Genomic DNA, 20,760 nt, shown 5'->3' with positions numbered 1-20,760 from the left:
AATCTTATATTCAGAACTCGATAAATAAAATAGTGTTAATTTATGAGTAGCCTTAAGCACTTTGTGATGCTTTCACTGCAGTTAAATTATGCTAATGATAATCTTTTAGAGCTATTTTTGAAAATGCAATGCACAACACTTTCTACAGAATATGAGATGTCTCTTGCAAAGAGATAGATTTTGGGCTTGTCACTAGCTGGACACAATCTGAGCAACAGATCGTCTCAGACAAAATGCAGGTAACTATCTAGAAGTCGTAATGCCTGGATTTTATAATTTATTTAAATTTAAATATGGGAGGTACTTCCAATAGTTTCACTTATAAAATGGAATTGGATTTTACAGGGCCAGAAAAGTGCCTAGAAATAAATAGAAGAGGCTTATTATATTGTAAAGTTGTCAACACCAGCACATTCTGTATAAAATGAAAGCTGTCGAGATCACTGTTTTCCACAAAAGAAACCTGAAAATCCTTTTATCTGTCCTATTTTTTTGTTGTTGAATTTTGTTGTAACTTTAGACTTCCATTTTTAAAAGTAAATTAATCTTTTTTTTTCCTGAAATGAACCACACCTGCTGCTTTCTGTGTATTTGGAATAGTAAATACCTGTAATGTTACTCTAGCGCTGAATCTATTAATTAATCAGAGTTTAATAACAGCATGGCATTGAGGTGAGGCCATGTATTTTTACTTCCTTTCCTGAGAGGACTTGGTAGGAATATATGTAGAGATAAATCCTATATGGAAAGGCAGCCATTTGATTAATTTCTAAATTCACTTGTGATCACAGCCTAAATTTATTGCAAATCTACACTAACAGAATAGACCAAATTTACCTCTGGGGAAAACAGAAAGAGTAAGCATAAACTTTCTGGATGTTCATAGTGGGGATGTTTATAAATACAGCAGGTTAAGAGTGATGTAGTTACAGCAGGTTAAGAGTGATGTAAGATCTGCTAGAAACATCATCGTTAATGAAAATGCCATTTGCACGAGCTGGTGACTGTGACAGGTATAGAGTTTATTTCTCTGAGAATCTGAGTAGTCTAGATTTATCCTGCCAGCTCTGAAGAAACATGATGATAGTAGCACCTTGTAACCCATACTGCTTCTGCATAGGCAAACGCTAACTCACCAGACTAAAGCTGTCAGAGCTGACAGAAGACTGTATATCCTGAAGGCTCTAAACCGATGAATTTTTAATTGCCTTGTGCGGCGGTATCTTGAAATTGTGTTTTTATTCTTCAGAGAGGGAGCTTTTGTTAACTCTTCAAACACCAAAACCTGGCACAAACAGAATGAAATCACTGTCTCTAAAAATCTAAGACCCGTGAATCTCTTGGGGCTGCCTCATTTGTCTTCTCTTAGCCATTTGTTGTGTATTTGATTACAAATAATTCTTCTGGATGGAACGTTTGTTTACGTTGTGTACAGAGGCAGGTCTGTTGCCAGTCAGATTCCTCCCAGAGGGCTCCGTACACATAGAGAATAGGAGGAGCATCAGCAGCATTACAAATTGCAGCAAACAAATCTCATGCAAAAGGCAGAAAAGCAAAAGAAGAAAACCTTAGAGAAGGGAAAGAGGAAATAGAGAAACAGAGAGAAAACGGTGCGGTTTGAGGAAGAGAAGACATACACTGACAATCAAGTGCATCAGGTGCCAAGGTGCTACACGAGCAACATGTCTCGACCACCAGGAAGAAAACAGGAGAACCACAAAATAGTAAGATATTTTTGGATTGTGTGATTAAAATTGTACATGGAGTAAGAATAAGCTATTATTGTATTGGTGTGTTTTATACAGTCATATTTCTGAATAGCCTGAAAGTACTGAAAAGATGGAGATAAATCTGCCAGTATGAGAACAGAGGCTCTGGTAGATTTTATGGCTACAGTGGGACCCCCTTATGAGCTGCCAACAAGCTGCCACCCATTAAGCAGTGGCATAAAAAAGCCTTCCCATAGGGCTTGTAGTCTGTTTGAGCAGTAATACTGATATTTGCTCTAGGAGCTTTTCTATTTCTCCAGCTGCCTTGCTTATGACATGAAATGATTTTCAGACAGTCCTGCCCTCAGTGTGAGTCCTTGAGGCCAAAATTCTTGTTGTTTGAGAAAAGAAGCTGCACTGGCCACATCTCTACCCCATGAACAGTTACAGGAAGAGACTGTAAAAGGACTAATAGGTCATTGCTTCAATTATTCTTTCGAACTAAACTCATCAGTGATCTTGAGTGGCAGTTGACAGCATTTGTCGTTCCAGCATACATTTGTGCTGTTATAGCATACAAAAATCTACCTGATGTAAGCTGTATCCCAAGAAATGTTATTTCTGACAATCAAAATCCCTACACAAAGACTCAAGTGATGGTCAAACTGGACTATCACCCTTGGACTGGGGATTTCAGTGGACAAAAGTTTCTGGACTAATGTAAATGTTATTTTTGCTTGCTTTTAATACAGCAGCAGCTCAAAAATGTGGAAAAGTTTGATTCTAGTTTGCTTCATTTATTATTTCAAACTTTTCTTGCAGAGCAGAGAACTTTTTGTACTCACGTATGGGGCTTTAGTAGCCCAGCTATGCAAGGACTACGAAAAAGATGAAGATGTCAACACCTGCTTAGACCAAATGTAAGTGCTGCTTTAATTGTTCAACTTTGTTGATAATGCTATTTTTCCACCTCTATATTAGCCTGCAGTTTTATGTCTGTTATCTTATGAATTTCAGCCTTCTGTCTAGGATTGCAGAGAGCATGGGGATAAGGTTCAATATTCTGTCAGCAGAAATAACAGTGATTTGTGAATGAAAAATGACAATCACCTTTTGAATTCTCAGAAGAAAAGTGTCAGGATTGCTTCGATAGCTTACGTTTGTTCCTTGTTGTCCTGTGTTCAGCTAATTAATAATATAAACGTCTAAATTTCCTCTCCCGTTTCCATGTATTAATTTTCAACTTTGATGTTAACTCAACTCTTCTATTTCTTCATATTTATATTACTTCAAACTAGACAATCTTTTTGTTTCTCATAGGTGTTTCGTAGTCAACATGCTTTTGTGTGGCTTTCCCATGGCTCTCCTTCATCTAGCTACACCATGGCTGTGTGACTAGAACAGCTAAGAAATAGTCACAGTTCCAGATTGTAGGGATTTGGCTTAGGTGACTCAGTCAATAGGCAGACTCCTTTTGTAATCAGTGACCTTCTGTGAGGGTCTAATTCAGGTGTCTGACTTGGATGCTCTGAAATGTCCATTGTGGGATGGCTCTCTTCCCCCTTGCCCGGGTTAGGGGCAGATGGGCCTCTCAACTTTAAAAGGCCATACAGCAATGAGTGAAATAGCACAAATGGTCAATGAGGAACTGATTTCCACATGGATAACCTCTTTGGAAGATGAAGCTTCTACGTTTGTAGGGTCCTATCATCCTGACTGAGATTCTCAAGCATTGTCATAGTAAAAATAATAACATCACAGAAAATCAGCAAGAAACAATTTTTGAGCTGGTTAACAAGAAGATATACTAAGGTCTTCAGCAGAAGAGCAGGTCTTGTGTTTTCAGGCAAAACAGGCATACAAACAGGGATTTGCAACAGCCACAGTGGACAGAAAAAATGACCACATTACTATTGATCTGAAATCTTGCAAACAAACTACAGTCCAATAGCTGTCAATATAACTGGGTTAAAACATCATTGACTGTAAAAAAGAAAAACAATTTATTCACAATATAAGAAGGGGCAACATCCCTCAGATATTTATTTGACGTTGACCTCTCATTGTGCTCTGATGAAAATTGTACACTTTAAAAATATACGGATTTCTTTCTGATGCTGTAGTAGAAATTGCATTTTGGAAGAAGTGGAGATTTATTTTTCTCCTTGTGTTTTTATTATTATAGCTTTTTTTAATATATAGAAAGACTTGATAAAATAATGATATATTTCTTGAAAGCAATACAGCTATCGTTACTTCTAGAAGATGAAAACATCCCAGCTTCAGGAAGAAACCTTACAGATTAACAGAACTCTGACAGTTCAGAATAGTATTCTTAGGTTTCTCTCTATATGTCTGTACATATATAAACCATAGTAAGATGGGTGTTTCTCACTGTACAGTTGCCAAATAGCTGCTTGTCAATTTGTTATTCATTTGTCTTTGAAAATTTAAGGCATAAAAGTTGAAAAGGATCTAAGCAGTCATGTGCATCACCAATAAATGCCTTGCTAACTGCTGATGACATATTTACCAACATTATTGATACTGGTACTTAGTCAATAAATAAATATTTAATTGTTTTCTAATGCATGACACACTGCAGTTTTAAACTTCATTCTGCCAAACCCACTTTTTGTTCTTGTCATCACATTAGACATCAGATCACATCTTGGCTTCTTGTCAAAAACAGGGTATAAAATCAGTAAGGAAGTCCACTGAGTCCAGGCTGCTTTACTGACAGTAAAGGGCCTCTGACAGAGTGCCAACATCCACCTAGATGGAAAGGAAAAATACCCTAAAAACATTTCTGAGTTGAGTTCACACTCTTTTATAACATTTGTATGACTCTCTTCCCCTTTTTTCAAAAATGCTTGTAGGCATAGCTGTTTTGCAAACTGTGTAGTTACTGACCTTTGTTAATATGTGAGAGCTAGAAATATATTTGTTTTACCAAAAATTCCTTTAATGTCCATCCTTTTTTATTTCATTTCCCTGAAATTGTGTTTTCAATACAAAGTGAAGGTGATGGTGTTTTGAAACTACATCAACTAGGAAATTTTGGATTTTTTCTACAACTGGTAAATGAAGAGAGAGGACATGTTAGAAAAAAAGACAAAGAGGGAATTGTAGATGAAGAGTGAAAAATAGGGTGAAGAGGTAAGATGATAAAGTGGAAGAGTTCAGGTGTGAGTCCATTTCCTATGGGCTTTCCTAACACCTGAACACTGCAATGAAGATGCCCAGGATTTGCTGAACTCCATATCAGTACAAAGGTGAATGCTGTGATCTGAAGGGGCAGTTGCTTTTTTCTTCTTTCAGAGACAGTTTGAGGTGAACCCTGGGGATCACAGAGCAATAGAGAAAATCCTGTGTTATGTTATCAATAACACAGGTTTTTTCCTATTCCTATTTTTAGTGACAAAGCAGTATTAATCAGGTGTATTATTTGTGTAGTATATTATACTTGCATAGCTAACATCTAATATTTATTCATATATGTAAATATAAATGTATGCATACACAACATATATTCATACCATCCTTGCCAGGGCATCATACTTAAAGGAGTATGATTCCTTACGTGACCACAGGCAAAGCGATCCCACTTTGCTGCCAAGTGTGGTGGAAAGAAGAATCTAGACAAGCAAAATCTGTTGTCCTCAAAGCCATTCATTTAAGAAGATACAGCTGTTTTGCTGAGAAAGCACAAGAGACAGATTAGGATGATGGTAGCTGGAAAGAAGTTCCCCATTTTGAATATAACTTCCTTTTCTTCTTAGGGGATACGGCATTGGCGTAAGGCTGATCGATGATTTTTTGGCTCGTTCATCTGTGAAAAAGTGCCACAGTTATTCTGAAACTGCAGACATGATTGCACAGGTAAATAACCTCCACCTCTGTCAGCTTGCTCCAGGACAGTTATCTATATTTTCTGCTATATCATGATTGTCTTATCAAAAACCCTCATCTCCACAATCACACCTATGCTTCCATTGGGTGAAATACAGCCTTTTCCTTACCTACAGTGTCATATCTACTAGTAGCTTGCAGGGTTTGGCTCTGAGAGAAGACATCACTTTCTGCCTCTGTAGCATAGTGCTGCATCTGGCTGACTCACGAGGGTTTTACTTTTATATCTGAGTTGAGGATAGAGAACAAAAAATGGGATACTTCCTGCGATAGGCTGCCAAACTCTGACCTAAACTGACCTAGAAGTTGGTTGCTAAGCTGAAATTTAAATTCTTCTACTCCTAGTAGGCTATGAGGTGTTTTGCTGTTAGAAAAATTATAAAGTTTCTTTTTGTTTGCTGCAGCTTAAGCTAATTTCTTCTACCCTCACCAGAAGATGCAGCAAACAACAAAAAATTACTTTTGCACTGCTGTCAGGCAAGAAAGATCTAGGAGGAGATTTAGTGGCACTACATGGGTTTCTAAAGATGTATTTTTGCTCCCGTGAGCAAGTCAGATTTTCTGGGGAATCTCAAAGAGAAATCCATAGGACGTTCAGCCCCTTTAGACTGCTGAGTCACTATAAAGGAGGTAGTGGTTCAAGGATATTGAGTTAGCTCAGACTAATACCTGCTCAGGTCATGGTGAGTGATCCCTTTTATCCGTTATGATTTTCAGCCATAAAGTATTGCCAGTGCAGAAATACCTGGCCTTTCCCAATGGTAAAAATTAGCCACACTCCATAACAAAGAATTTTTTGCTAGGTAGTCATTTGTTTTAAGAGAAGAGATCAGGGCATCAGTAATTTGAAGTAAGATTCATTTCCATTGTCTCATTTTAGGAGACAAATATGCCTGGTATACTTTATGATTTCTTGAGAATTACCAGCAGCATCAGCTAAATGTGAGCATTATGTTTAACTGCTGACTGCAGAACTGGGAAACAGGCTTTCTATACAGTGAGCTAAGACACCAGTATATGCTGGTTAGACAGGAGTATCTGAGTTCAAACTGTACATGGATATTGTCAGATGATGTGTGATCCTGTTCACATTAACTACATGTGAAATACCTGTGTTCCATCTGACTAAAATGGAGGGACAGAAGTTATGTTATTCCAGAATGTTTGTCATAGAGCAACTGATGGCTGCCACAGAAATAGAGAAAGGACATCCTTGCATTTGCTGTTGCTTGTAGGATTGTAAGGTGCACGAGCGCAAAACAAACATCTACACCATGTTCTGCTGAAGTTTAAAGCAGAAGCAGGTGGCATTACTAAAAGCCAGCCAGATCCCCTTAGCTCATAGAAGAGTGGAAACTAAATTTCTTCCTGAAGTAAACTGTATTTTGGAGCCTCAAATCAGGGTGATGTATAATAAAGCTCATCCTTCGGGGGAGCTGAGCCAAGGCAGAGGATACACTGGGATAGTAAGGGCAGCCAAATGAAAACCACAAGACAAGCAGAATTTCAATCACTGTATTAAAATATGCTGTCTCATTAAAAGAATTATACCAAGCTGCAAAATTATGTTTTCGTACAATTGTAAGTTCTTCTTCAGGGGATATTTGTATTTCATTGTCTCTGGATTTTCACAGATAATTGGTTTTCTGGGTTTTGTTCCTCATGATTTGGTTATTTGTTTAGAGCACACAGTCTCTTGAAAAGACTATTTTTAGCAAACCAGAAGAGGAGTTCTGTAGTGGGAATAGTGTGTTTGGTTTTGGGCCCCTCACTACAAGAAGGATGTTGAGGCTCTAGAGTGTGTCCAGAGAAGAGCAACGAAGCTGGTGAAAGGGCTTGAGAACAAGTCTTACGAGGAGTGGCTGAGGGAACTGGTGTTGTTTAGCCTTGAGAAGAGAAGGCTGAGGGGAGACCTTATTGTTCTCTACAACTACCTGAAAGGAGGTTGTAGAGAGGAGCATGCTGGCCTCTTCTCCCAAGTGACAGGGCACAGGACAATAGGAAATGGCCTCAAGCTCCACCAGGGGAAGTTCCGGCTGGGCATCAGAAAAAAAATTTTCATGGAAAGGGTCATTGGGCACTGGCAGAGGCTGCCCAGGGAGGTGGTTGAGTCACCTTCCCTGGAGGTGTTTAAAAGAAGGGTGGATGAGGTGCTGAGGGACATGGTTTAGTGTTTGATAGGAATGGTTGGACTCGATGATCCAGTGGGTCCTTTCCAACCTAGTAATTCTGTGATTCTGTAATATAACCTTTCTGAGGAAAAAATGCGATATGGAAAGCATTTTCACATTTGTTTGGCAAAAAATTTTTTTAATAGTCTTCAAGGACATTTTTCTGAGGCACATACCAACAGTAGATATGAAATAATCCAGCAAGTAACTGCAAATATGCTGTTAAGGTTGCAGGTTCAGAATTACACAGCAGATTACATGATCTCTGACTCTTCAGCAGTAGTGTTCTCAGCTAGGAGAAAGTCCCTAAATACATAACTGCAGTAACTCTTCTAAGGCAGAAATCTGTTTGAGAATGAGTGTGTGGAGTAATACCAGTTAAAAGTTAAAGTGATTAAGGCAGTTAAGCAGTTGAAGTAGTTAGAGCCAAATGTTCTGCAAACATAGCTGTTATCCTGCCGTCCTTTGGAAAGCAAAAAAATCTGCATGATTAGGCTGTGGACGTTGCCTGTGGAAATGGAAAGAAATGAAGCAAAGGAAAAAACAAAATGGGGAGTACAAAGCTAGCTGGCCATATTAGGAAATAAATAGCAGAGGAAAGGTGCAATAAGGCAGTGTCTGGGGGCTTAAAACTTCAACCATTGGTTCAGACTGCAAAGCCTGACATTTACTGCTAGTTTATACTGGACTGGAGAAGGGCCAACAAGTTTTGATGCTGTGCCAAAGTAAGTCCTTCTACACTGAGTTCCCATGGTGCTCACTGACTTTGTGTGCTGGTGCTGTGACTATGTGTGCTTAAAGTCGGAATTGAATAAGAAGAGAAAACAGACCATGTAAAAATAGGCTTTTTGCTCACTGGCTCATTGGGATAAGAAAATGGAAACCAATTGAGGAAAGATATTAAGAGCAAAGCTCAGCTAAAGAAGTAATGTCCTGGATTCAGAATTTGTTTCTGAGTTATAACTGAGGGTTACTTTTGAAATGAGCATGGTCTATTTGCTCTATAATCCTCCAAGATCTGGTAAATGTTGCTTTTCAAATTTCAGTAGTGATCGGGAACTGCATACAGCAGGTTGTTGTGCTAAGTGGTAGTCAATAAACTGAAAAATTAAGTGCTGCACTCTAAAGAGTAAAGAAAAGTTTGTGAGTACACAGAATCAGCAACAGACGGCAAGATCTTTAAAGCATCTTACTCTTGCCAAACACTGACTGTGGAAAAATACTGAGAATGAAATTATGGGAGCAATAATGTTATTTTGGCTTCCTTTCCCCTTCTAAGCAGATTAATTCTGGTCCTTCATTGATCTTGTTCTGTCATCTGAAATTATGTTTTCAGGGTTCATAATAGTCTGTATTATCACTTACTTTGCAAGATTGCTTATGCATACAATGTTTTGTAGTGAAAAGTCCCAGGTACTATATAAAGGGACTGATAAGTTAGTGGCCTCCTAAATATTGTGCTAATTCTAGGCTGTATTTTAGCGCCATCAAAATGTTGAGGAATTTTATTCTTGCTGCTTGAGCAAGACAGGTTGTGAGACTTTGAGTAAAAGTGGTAGCGCATTTTTAGTTCTGACTGCATAAATTTCTTGTTTGACATTAAACAATATATAATCCCATAGAGTTGCAGGTTTCAGAAGAGAGAGATTGCTTTATATGAGTGTCACTTTGATGGTGAGCCTATATTCATTTTTAAATAGATGTTCTTTTTTTTACATTTCATATAGACAGAAATAAGATGGATTTATGGCTGTAGGTTTCAAAACAGCTATTTAATTTTACTTCTCTGTCTTGGGCTCACAAAGAAAGATTGAAAAGACCTTTGTTTTACACTCTGAGGACTTGTGTAAGGTAGTTTTACAGGAATTTCTGTCCAGTCATAGCCCACTTTAAAAAAAAAAAATCTCATATCTGTTTATTGAATTGCTTACTTATGTCCTGAAATTATTCTTTTCTGCAGAGACTTTGCAATTTTCACATTATAGCTTTGAAATTTTGCCTTAATTTGGTGCTCCACTGCAAACCAGCTACTGGTTTTGCATAGTTTCCATGCAAGATCTCTTTTACACAGGAAATTTTAATAATGGAATTTGGACAGTTTCATCATTCCATAGTGCAAACTAAATTGGAAGCATATGAGGGCCCAGCATAGCTAGCGCGTTTTTGTTCTTATAACAAAGACTTGAAGTTTGATGGAGCAGCAAATGTGTAGTGGAAGAAGTGTTAGCAGAATCTGAGTGAGAATAATTGGGTTCCCGCAGAGAAGAAACAGTAAACCAAGGGACAAAGCACAGAAAACTGAGCAGAAGTTTGCTGTTTGTTTGTGCACTCATATTTTGATGGACATCGGAGTTAATGCAAAATACTGTTCGAGTGTTTTCCAGTTTGTTTGGATAGCGTTGATAATAGTCTTCGCCTTTCTCTGAGCTGCCATGTTAACTGCTGAGCTTTAATTCAGGGACAATGTTGATACAAACCAGCTTTTGTGACAGCTACTTGAAGGGCAGGGTTACATTTGCCAAAACCAGATCCCTACTGAAAATTTAGAGTCAAACTGGCTTTCATTTTTTTCTGGTCTTACGGAAATATTCCAGCATCCACATGGCAACTACATTAAGTCCCAGGCATTTTGGTAAGGCAACATAATTAGAATGACACTGCCCTGAGAATGAGGGTCGGTGAGAGACATAGGCTTCTGCCAGGCACATGTTGCAGCACCAAGTGTTCAGAGGCTGCTTTTGGTGGTGGAGAGACTCTCCATATGAGTTACGTGTGAACATGAAGCAGGGTTAAGGAAGATGAGATTAGCATGTGCCTTGGTTTTGCCCCTCCACGGTAAAGGATAAAGCCAGGTTGGGAAACAGTCTTGTTTCAGGTGGTTTTGGCTATGCAGGTGCAAAGCTATGAGCCTTCTCCTGAGGAGAGAGAGGGTGCCAAAAGTCCAAAGAAGTATCCCTCTTTTGTCCCACCTTTCCCTCTGCCGACTCTGCTTTTGCCTCTGTGTCCCAGCTCTTACATCATACTGGAGACCTCATCCTTACATCAACTTGTTTCCCATATTTCTTGATCAGCTCATTAACCTACTCAGTGTCCTCCTCTTTGCATCTGTTCTTTTGGCTTTCTGTGGTACCACTGAGGAAGAAGGTGGAAAGATAGCTTTGGGAAGGGAAGTTTGGCTCAGGCAGTGGAGACATCTTGTTAGGTGGTGTCTCCCCTCCCCTTGCGTGTCAGGAGGACATGAGATGGGTCTGGGCATTAGATGCTGGGGCATCTCTCACTAGGAAAAAGAAAAGCAGGGACATGTACACTGGAAACAGATGATTGCTATACTACCAGGAGAGGAGCTTGGGGAGAAAAATAGATATGCACCACACATGGTATCAGATGCACCTGCTGTTGTGACTCTCATTTTGGCAGCATTTCTTCTGTCCTTTCAGCTGCAGCAGGTACATTTAGGTATATAACGTGTTCTAAGTCTGCTGCAAAGTGGGTCAGCTAGGATACAAAACTAAAACATTTGCTCAAAGACCACAAGTTCTTCAAAACACATAGAAAATGCCAACCATATAGTGGCATTGGCTCTTGGAATTTATTTTAAAGAGGAGTAGTGGTCCATAAATGCAGATAGATGCTTTTTTTCTGCTGAAGAATTGCAGTGAGTATAAGAACAGCTGGGCAGAGTACCCTGGTTTGATAAGAGCCTGATTCTAGCAGAGCAAAAATATGATTCTTTGCAGACTCAGGGTCAAGCAGAGCAAAAATATGATTATTTGCAGGCTCAGAGAGCCTAGCAGTAAAATGCTGCATAAAAGCCCACCCAGCCACTCCAGAGAAAGAAACTTGGCAGAAAAATTGTTTTACTTTTATACAGTGTTCACAAAGGCTCTGGACACACTGTGTCAGAACCACATGGCGAATTCCAAGTGGGTGAGGTAAAGCATAGGACTCTGGGGTGAAACACATTTGTCAGAATCACTGGTTCTGTAGTTGCCTCACCTGCATTGTCTGCTGGTCCCTCTTGCTCCAGACACTAGTTTTCCTAAGATATTCAGAAAAATGAGAATCAGCTTGCTGAAAAAATATTTTCTTGTCTTAAAATGTGGAATTTCCTTCCAGACCCTCTGTCATATGCTGGCTCCAGGCCCAGTATGAACAATATTACATAGCTCCACTAGCTGCACCTGGTACATGAAACCCACTCAAAACAGTAGCTTTACACCTATATAAAGAAAAATTTTCAGTGGGAGAGGATAAGACCAAGTACTCTGTGGAGGCAAAATATCAGTAATGCATTTTCATCATTGTAACAAAACCCTAACAACAACTGATTTGTTTCAAAACAGCATGTTATTTTTCATCAAAAACACAAAACCGCTGAACCATTTGGTAATTTGAAGTTCTTGCTACCCTACAATTTGGCTGTAAGGTTTGTCCAAAAAATTACCTGGCACCTCACCATCAATGGTTGTCACTGCCACACATCCCAGGCAGATGTCTCAGGGACTAGAAGACCAGGGCTGATCTCTGTGACCATCCATGGTGTTCTAGGTGCAACAGGACTCCAAAGACACTGAGGTACCTTGAGTGACCACTGGTGCTTCAAAATAAACCTGTACCTGCAAATGGCATAGGAATGACCTGGAAGCAAAACCTCAAAACCACACACAACTTGTATTATTATATTCACAACTTTTAAATGACGTTACTTTATGGTAGTCACTTGATTTACATTGGACAAGCATACGGTGGTGGCTTTTACATAGGATATTGTTAAAATCCTCTTGTGGAAGTCATTATTCATCTCTTTTTGCTGTCAAGTCTTGATCTGGAGGCAGCAACCTTGGTAGAGCATGAACCCTAGGTGCCTTGGAGGATGGCAGCTTTTTCACTCATTGTAGGGAAATAATTTCATTCCATCCTTTTGGAGCAAGTTTGTAACTGGGAGGGAACGTGATGAGTAAGAACGAGGCTGTTGTGAAGAAGTATAGAGATGAAACCATGTACAAGTATGCTATAATAGCAAAATATTAAAAAGCTGAAAATATATTTGATCTATGGTATTTCCCTTCTGTCTACAAAGTCCAGCATTGTCTCTCTTTCCTCCTTTACTTCTTTTCGGCCTTCTTCAACTAGCTTGTGAATTGTGCTATAATGTTGGTTGCTGCTGGTGAATGAGTAGAGCTGGGAAGCATCTTCCCATGCCTGAAAAGCTGGCAGGGGGATCGCTTCTGGTTCCTTGTTCTCAAAAAAGCATTTCAGGTTTCGCTCGCTCAACTTGGTAGCATACAGCTGGAAAATCTGCTCCATTTGCTCTTTTTCCTTCTCCGTGTACACCCTCCAGAACATCAGCTGGAGGTGGCTGACTTTTGACTGGCAGCTCGCACAGCAGGTGGTTAGCAGGGAGAGAAGAGCTGTAGTAACTATCACACACCAGCCTAAAATCTGGGGAAAAAAAAGGAATTAATTTCAAGTTCAACAGGCCCAAGTAAGTATGCTACTTAGATCAAGAGTGTCTGACAGAGCGACCACACTTTGTCTGGAGGGTCTGCTGCTTCTCCTGGACCCTGCTGCGGGCATCTCGTCCCTGTTTGCATTTGGTGCCTGGCATTATCGTTAATGGGGAGTTCCTATGGGGACCAAAGGGAAGAAGACAACATCAGGACTGAGGCTTCTCAATAGTGCTCATTTTGATGTGTCTTTCTCAGGAAGGCAAAAGCTGGTTGATTTTTACAGTGGAAGGTAAAACTCTCAAGAAAAGTTGGCTTATCCGAAAGGCTGGCTGCCACCTCATCCCATTCTATAACAAAGGGAACTCGAATAACAACAGCTGAAGAGAGCAATGGCAATAGCAGGTTCAGGGACAGATGAACTCAAATCAGGTCTCAACTGCATGACTGTGTGTGAAGAATAATCTAGGAGAGATCTAAATGATCAATCAATAATGCTATGACTAAATAGTGCTATATAGAAAACAAGGCAGGAGCAGTGTTTGAGTAATTTAGAGAGGATATTGATGGGAGTTTATTGAAAAACTACAACCATCTGGCATGTGGTACACTGGAATTGCTCACTGAATTCTGTTACACAAACTGAAAAATGCATAGGGAGAATGAAATTTCACAATCACTAGATGGTGGATGTTTTTCTGTCTTCTGAAAATGTTAAATAATTACCCTGGAAAAATTAGGATTAAGACACAATTCTGAATTGTGATGAACTGCAAAAAGAAAAAAGGTAAGTAACTTTTTTCCCAGATCAATTGACCTTTTAAACTGTGACCATTTTTAGACATGTAAACAAATAAAACTGTTTTAGCGTTAATTAACTATCAAGTATATAAAAGTTAGTCTTAAATTTAATAGACTTTCCTCAAATTCTTTTACTAGGAAGTTCATTGGAATCTAAGCTATTCTTGTGAACCTTTTTTTGACTTCAATGAATCGCCATTTGTAGTGAAAAATCATTTTTATGCTAAAACTGGCTTACAGTTACCTTCTTGCCCAGTCCTGTGGGATGCTAGGAGGAGAGGACATAAGAAAGAAGGAATAGTGTGTATTTTGGCAGGTCTGTGTTGGCCCTGTAATAGAGCATAGTCCGTCTGCACACTGATTAGAAATGGTTGCTGTATTTTCAGAAAACTTTTGCTTTGCTGAAATACGCTTTTCCAGCATCATTCAACAGTTTTCATAGCAACTTCAGGGTTTGACAAAGTTCTGTTAGGAACATAAGGAAAGAGCTACTTCCAGGACTAAAGCTAAGGGAGAAGATGGAATAATGTGCTTGAAGTTGTTATTGTGGGATGTTCTGCTTTAAGCAAAGCAGAGATGTAAACACAATGTTTTCATGCCTAACACCACTGGTCTGGCCATTGTTTTTGCCTACTTACCCCACTGCAATGTGTGGTCTTTGCAAAAAAAGCAACTTGTTTTCAAGCAGTGGAACAGAAGCTTGACAAAAGTTTGTTCTTAAGGGCTGGTATGGAAAAATAGTTTTGCTTTCCTTTGTTTTTCTAGTCACTTTGTACTGATTGATGATTTCTATGGGTATTTGAAAAACTCTTTTTAGCAGCTTTTCATTTTCTTGCAGCTTGGAGAATGAACCCGTATATTCTCATGCTATTTCCTATACATAAAACTTAAAGTCTCAAGTACTGTTTGCTATTTTCTTCTAAAACTTTCAAGTAAGTTGCTTTGTCTGCAGTGCAGGATTTGCATTCCATGCCTGTTTACACTAGGACTTGAAAATAAACCTGGCTCTTTGGGAGGAAATGGTTCCATATGGATACAATTGTCTGACAAAAACTTGTTGGCTCCACAGTGTTTTTCCTTCCTGCTGACAGTAGTATTTTCATCATTTTCTGTAGCCTTTTTTTCCTTTGTTTTTTTTTCCTTCTGTTTTGATTGTTTTTGTCTCTGAATTTATGTTACAAGGCAGTGAGCAGAACTGTATCGCATGAAAATAGTAAAATGTAATATGATCTCAGCTTTACATATTCGGCTTGTTTTATTTTAATGTTTCCTCCTTCCTCCAAGGAGGACAAAACCATGCTCCCATCTGGCATCATGAACATGAGGAATGCAAACAGAAACATATTATATAAGCAGTCACAAATCATTCACAATCTTATTTTCCAGTATTTTTCTACTGTTAGTGACCTAAGATTTCACGACAGTATTAGGATGGTATGAAACAGGAGAGTGTAGTATAGATTTTTAAGAGGATAGAGCCCTTTAATGAGGTAGCATCTGTTAATTCAGCCTCCTAAACAGTCTGGTAGCTTTTTCTCTTTAGAGCAATCTTCATTCAGGAAGAAAGCTTTTAGTTACCCAGTCTTATTGATCTCACCAGCAGAGGGACCCCCAGGAAGTACAGCATAGATCAGACAGAACTAAAAGATACATGGGCTGTATTTTGTAAGGCTAATTCATGCCAAAAAATTGTTTATGTGAAACTAATGGTTTTATCTTAGCATCTGACATCAGGATCTTCCACAGATAAATCACAGTGGCAGTACAAACTGCATAATGCTCTTTATTTGTTTTCTTACCTGGGACTGTGCTTGAAGAGTTCGTTTCAGTTCGTCACTCTCTGAGAAGGGCATGGAGCTTTTGTCACAGGCTACCTTGTGTAGCTCTCCAAAGCATTTTTCAGATTTTCTGTGGCAAACTGCATCTAAGTAGGCAGGATTGTTCAAGCCACTCATGGCACATTCATAAAAAGTCCCATTGAGCAAAGCCACAGAAAGCCACATCACTGGGGCTACCAGAGCATTCAGAGTGATTTGTCCGAAGATGTAAAAGAAATGGCAGGCATTCCCTCTGGGGAATATTTTTCTGGGATTCACCCAGCAGCCTGTAAAGAGTTTCCAGGTCTTGCTGTTCACAAAATATCCAATAATTAGCAAAACAAAAGCTGGGGAGAAGAGAAATGCCAAACCATATCTGAAGTTTTCATCGCTGCAGGGGCATCTGAAAGCAACAAGAGAAAACACTCGTTCACCTCCCATTGTCAGCAGCGCCATAAAACTGTAACCTATCGCAGTTTTCTGGTTCATAAAGAACTTCAGGATTGTTTGGAAACCATCCATGTTTGATACTCACTAAATAGGTAAAAATCAAGACAGCCGTAGCAGTCTGTAGAGGTGTAGCAGAGGAGAGCGCTCCAGAGGAAGAACAGCCTGCTGCTGTCCTGCCTGCCTGTCTGCACGCTGCTCTAGATAATGCTGTGATGTCACTGTCTGGACAAACACCAGAGGCCCTTCCACTAGCGGAGCAGATGTTTCACATTTAGAGTAACGTTCATCAGTAGCAGAAGGGAAACAAACAATGCTCTGCGTAGTCAAATAAGTTTGCAGTCTTGGCAGTATTATTCTTGGTGGGTTGTTTTCTTGTGACTGCAGATGGAGGTCTGAGTAAGAGCACACACTCACCAGTTGCAGGAGTCCTTGAGCTGTGATTATCAAGTTTGCCTGTAATATAGTGAAGGACATAATGTAGATGGTCCCAGGGGAGTGTGACACAACTGAAGGCAGATGAGTGATAAAAGTAAAAGTATTTTGTATGGGATTGTAAATGGAGGAACATCAAAGACAGAATAAGCAGCCTTTTGTTGTACTTCCTTGGAGTATCATATAACATCACATAGCTCCAGCTTTGCACCTCTGGCTCAAGCTGATCACAGAAGAGACAAATCTAGTTTGGTCTCCAGCCCATCTGGCTCTTCCATCTGTTTTTCCTGGAGTAAAACTGGATTGATGCAGCAGAGTTTCATCCTTTTGTAGGTTGCTTTTAAGATGTACCTTGGGGTCACACCTAGTGTGAGCTGCAGTAGCTCAGCAGGAAATGAATTCTCCTTAATCCTGGACAAAAATCCACTGGTGGACTTCGTGGAGGAGCTGCCAGCAGAAAGAGCATCACTTTGCTACTGTAACCTCCTCTGTGGGGTGATTCGAGGTGCCTTGGAAATGGTAAGGAAGTGCACTTCTGTTTTCTCTGTTCCTTGTTAATATGTAGAGGCACAGGAAAGAAAAACCACTTGCTCAGATATATAAAGAAAATTAGGTAGTGTTTAATCACTCAGATTAAATATCTATATAATGCAGAGAGCCAGGGAGGCACCTGGATGACTCTGCTGCTCCTTGATCATGTCTCACTTTCCTACATAGTCGTAGCCAGTAATAGTCATTACTTATTCTTTCCAAATGCATGAAGATAAATAATAAACTCAGGTTACTGCAAAACCTGCTGGAAGGAAGAACCAAGTGTGGATGATTATAATATTGAAACCAAAGCATCAGAAGTATATCAGATGACATTCCAAATTTTGTTGTTAAGTTTAAGACTCTTACAAAAGAATAAACAAAGGACATCATTTGAAAGTCACTGAGTTAGAGAGCTCCTGTGGCATTTTCTGGAAGATAACTTCTGCTCTGCTTTATGTTTCTGTCAATATCTAATTAATCATATATGTTATGTTTCAAGAAAGCAAAATCTATTCAAGTATTATGTATGTACATCAGTCTTAGAATTATAGTACCTGATATAAGAGTAATTAACAAATGTATAGTAAGTATTAGTATGTGGCCAAGGAATTTTGTGATCACAGAATCATCAAGCAACCAATTTAGGTTCTCAGAAGAAAGCAAAGTACTGGAATGAGGGTTGTGTATTATACAAATTCTGCTGAATATAAACTTCCTTTTTATCAACTTAGTTGTGAAGGATGTTTTAAGACAACCTAGAAAACCTTTTCTTATTAAACCTGAGAAAGGGGGTCCCCTTGTGGTAAGAGAGAGAGAAAAAGCTTGTTATGCTGGCATTTCTTTGCTTAACTGATCAGACCTGATTCTTTCTAGGTTCACTTAGCAGCAGAAGTTACCTTCCTCCAGGACAGGCTGAAGGGCGATGCTGTGACAGAAATAGGAATTACATTTTTAAGGAAGGCTGAAGAACGAAAACACAAAAGAAATAAATGAAAGACATATGGGGAAAAACTCTTGTTGTGGAATATTTTATGCCTTTTGTTTCTGAAGAAAGCACACAGGGTAGAAACAGCTTCCCTGAGCCAGCTGCACCAGTCGTACATTTGAAAGGTGAAAAGAGCCAGGCAGCAAACAGGAGAGGCAGAGCAGCAGGAGAGCAATGTTCATCATCATGACAGAGATATCAGTATAAAAGAGCAAAGTAGCCTGCCCTTCCTTATCACATAAACATGCTTTTGGGCTCATTGGAGGTTTTTTTTGGTATTTAGTGCATGCTGGACGCAAAATATTCACACACACAACAGCTCTTTTCAGCTAAATGTGACCAACTTTTACCTTTATTTTTTTCCCGCTGGAAATGTTTTAAAGCACAGTTGCTAGAAGTGCTTTATTTCCCTGGCTGTTTGGTTAGGAATATTCAATTTATTTACTGTGACTGCTGTATGCAATGTCTTGCTGTCAGATGCCTGTTCTGATGTATTAATGGTTTGCCGTTCATTATCCTCCATACCTCCTGCTCCCTTTGAAACCAGAGAGGGATACTGCTTCATTCATGGCAGGACCAAGTTCTGCATGGCTCTTTCAGACTCCAAAATACAGTTTTGCTGGCATGCCTGTTCAACCCCATGCACAGCAGTGCTTGTGTTGCTTCAAGTTATCGGCCTTTTCATGTCAGTCTTCTCTTCAAAAACTTGGATCTTATGACCAAACTGAACAAAGCATGGTGTAGTTAACATGTATTCACTGTGGATCTGTACTTCACCTGAGGAAACCTGAATAAAAATTCAGAGATTGCCACACAACCAATTTGCTGGTCATTGTGTCTGATCTTACCTGGCCTTTGTCACCGGCCACTGAACATCTGCCACTTGGCAGCTAACTTATGTTATCACAAAATGACTTTGAAATAGAGAAATAGCAGCCTTGCGGAGACCTGAGTTATAGGAAAGGTTTAACATTGTCCCATGTAATGCAAGATATTTGGGTAAGGGTTGGATGAAACCGCAGGTGCCAAGTTCTAGCACAGCATCCTACCCACAAAGCCAGCTCGCCAAGGTACTTGTTTTAAATCACAATATAAACCCTCAGTTCAGGGAAGCCCCGAGTTATATCTGATTTTATTGCTGCGATTTGTACCCTCATCTCCTGTTTTTCCCTCGGCCTGGTTACCTCTTAATCCTACTGAGTGAGGGGCACCTTTTACCTTGAAGACAGCAAGGTTCACTCCCACCAGTCTTCATGATAATCCTTTTGTTTGTCTAGATAATGTTGTACAGTGGTGGCATAGTGTAATGGAGCTTTAAGGCAACAATTTTGTACAGAACAAAAACTAAGCTATTCATTACCCAGGGTTTGGGTCAGCCCAACATGCGGTTACCTGCTCTGAATGACAAGTTACAGCGTGTAACGTTACAATCAGTAACAAGTCCTCGATTCTCCCTCCCCTCAGCTTTTTTTGTTTTTTAAATCATAGCTGAAAGGTCCTGTAGCATTTGCCTGATTGCACTGCCTGTGTAAGAGCCCTTGGTGGGGGTTTTGCTGGTTGAGCTCACTTGGCTGAGATGGATGTGTGGCTGACCACAAAAAGGTTCTTTACAAAGCTGTGTCCAGTCTTCCTTCTTTCCAGCAACATCCTACCAAACAAATATTCTCCTCTTTTTATTATCCTAAAAGCCTGTACTGTCCTTGTCTTGTAAGCTATAATTCTCTTACTTAAAACTCTGATGTATTACTCTTGCACACGTTTGTGGGCGCATGCACACACTGTGGTAACGTTTTCTGTGGAGATCTGCACCAGATAAAAAGTATCGGAGTCAGCACATTGCAGGGACACATAGGCTAACTCTTGTGTATTCAGGGACTATTAAAGAATTTCTGCCTCCAGGCATTAGCTGGAAAAGTCAGGGCTAGATAGTACAACATTTTTTGCAAGAAAGGACCATTAGCACCATCCTGGGGCCTTTGCAGTTTTGCCACACTGCCTTTGATGCAGCCAGAACTTCATCTGCTTCCTTCAATGCCAAACATTTTCAGTGATGTTCCACAGAGGACTTCAAAGCGGTTTCTTATGGTTTCAGTTATTTCACAATGAACAGCCTGAGGAAATCTTTACTTCTACTTGGACATGGTAAGTCAAGGCAGCATAGATTGGGTATGAAGTCAAGAGGTGACATAAGACTGGCAGATTAGCTTGGGTGCTAGTTCACACTCATATCATATCCTGCATCTGCATCTCATTCTGCAGCAATTACTCCTCCTGGCTCAGCTCTGTACTGAGCAGACATACTCAATACATACATATTGAGTATACATATATGCATTGAGTCTTGGGTGGACTACAGAGAGGACTGAGATCATGCAGAGGAAAAATCAGGAGGGCTAAAGCCCAACTGGAGCTCAGATTGGCCAAGTCAGTGAAAGATAATAATTTTTTTTTCTATAAATACATTACTAGTAAAAGGAGGACCAGGAAGAATATTCAGTCCTT

The 20,760-nt window shown here is 39.6% G+C and overlaps 2 protein-coding genes across 2 annotated transcripts; one reads left to right on the top strand and one right to left on the bottom strand.

Moving 5' to 3' along the window:
- The first annotated feature begins 1,623 nt into the window (after nt 1-1,623).
- Nucleotides 1,624-18,526, top strand: TRAPPC3L (trafficking protein particle complex subunit 3L). The gene is made up of 5 exons (XM_069850962.1): nt 1,624-1,724; nt 2,532-2,629; nt 5,492-5,591; nt 17,073-17,258; nt 18,147-18,526. Exons 1-5 carry the CDS (start codon nt 1,683-1,685, stop codon nt 18,264-18,266), a joined length of 546 nt encoding a protein of 181 aa, XP_069707063.1. The 5' UTR covers nt 1,624-1,682; the 3' UTR covers nt 18,267-18,526.
- Nucleotides 12,200-16,493, bottom strand: CALHM5 (calcium homeostasis modulator family member 5). The gene is made up of 2 exons (XM_069850961.1): nt 15,840-16,493; nt 12,200-13,234 (listed from the first exon to the last, which is right to left on the bottom strand). Exons 1-2 carry the CDS (start codon nt 16,377-16,379, stop codon nt 12,845-12,847), a joined length of 930 nt encoding a protein of 309 aa, XP_069707062.1. The 5' UTR covers nt 16,380-16,493; the 3' UTR covers nt 12,200-12,844.
- Nucleotides 18,527-20,760: the final 2,234 nt, after the last annotated feature.

Source organism: Phaenicophaeus curvirostris, chromosome 2 (assembly GCF_032191515.1).
Source record: "Phaenicophaeus curvirostris isolate KB17595 chromosome 2, BPBGC_Pcur_1.0, whole genome shotgun sequence".
In the NCBI taxonomy this organism is placed as follows: domain Eukaryota; kingdom Metazoa; phylum Chordata; class Aves; order Cuculiformes; family Cuculidae; genus Phaenicophaeus; species Phaenicophaeus curvirostris.
Note: the sequence above shows the minus strand (reverse complement) of the source record. Positions and strands in the feature narration are given on the sequence as shown.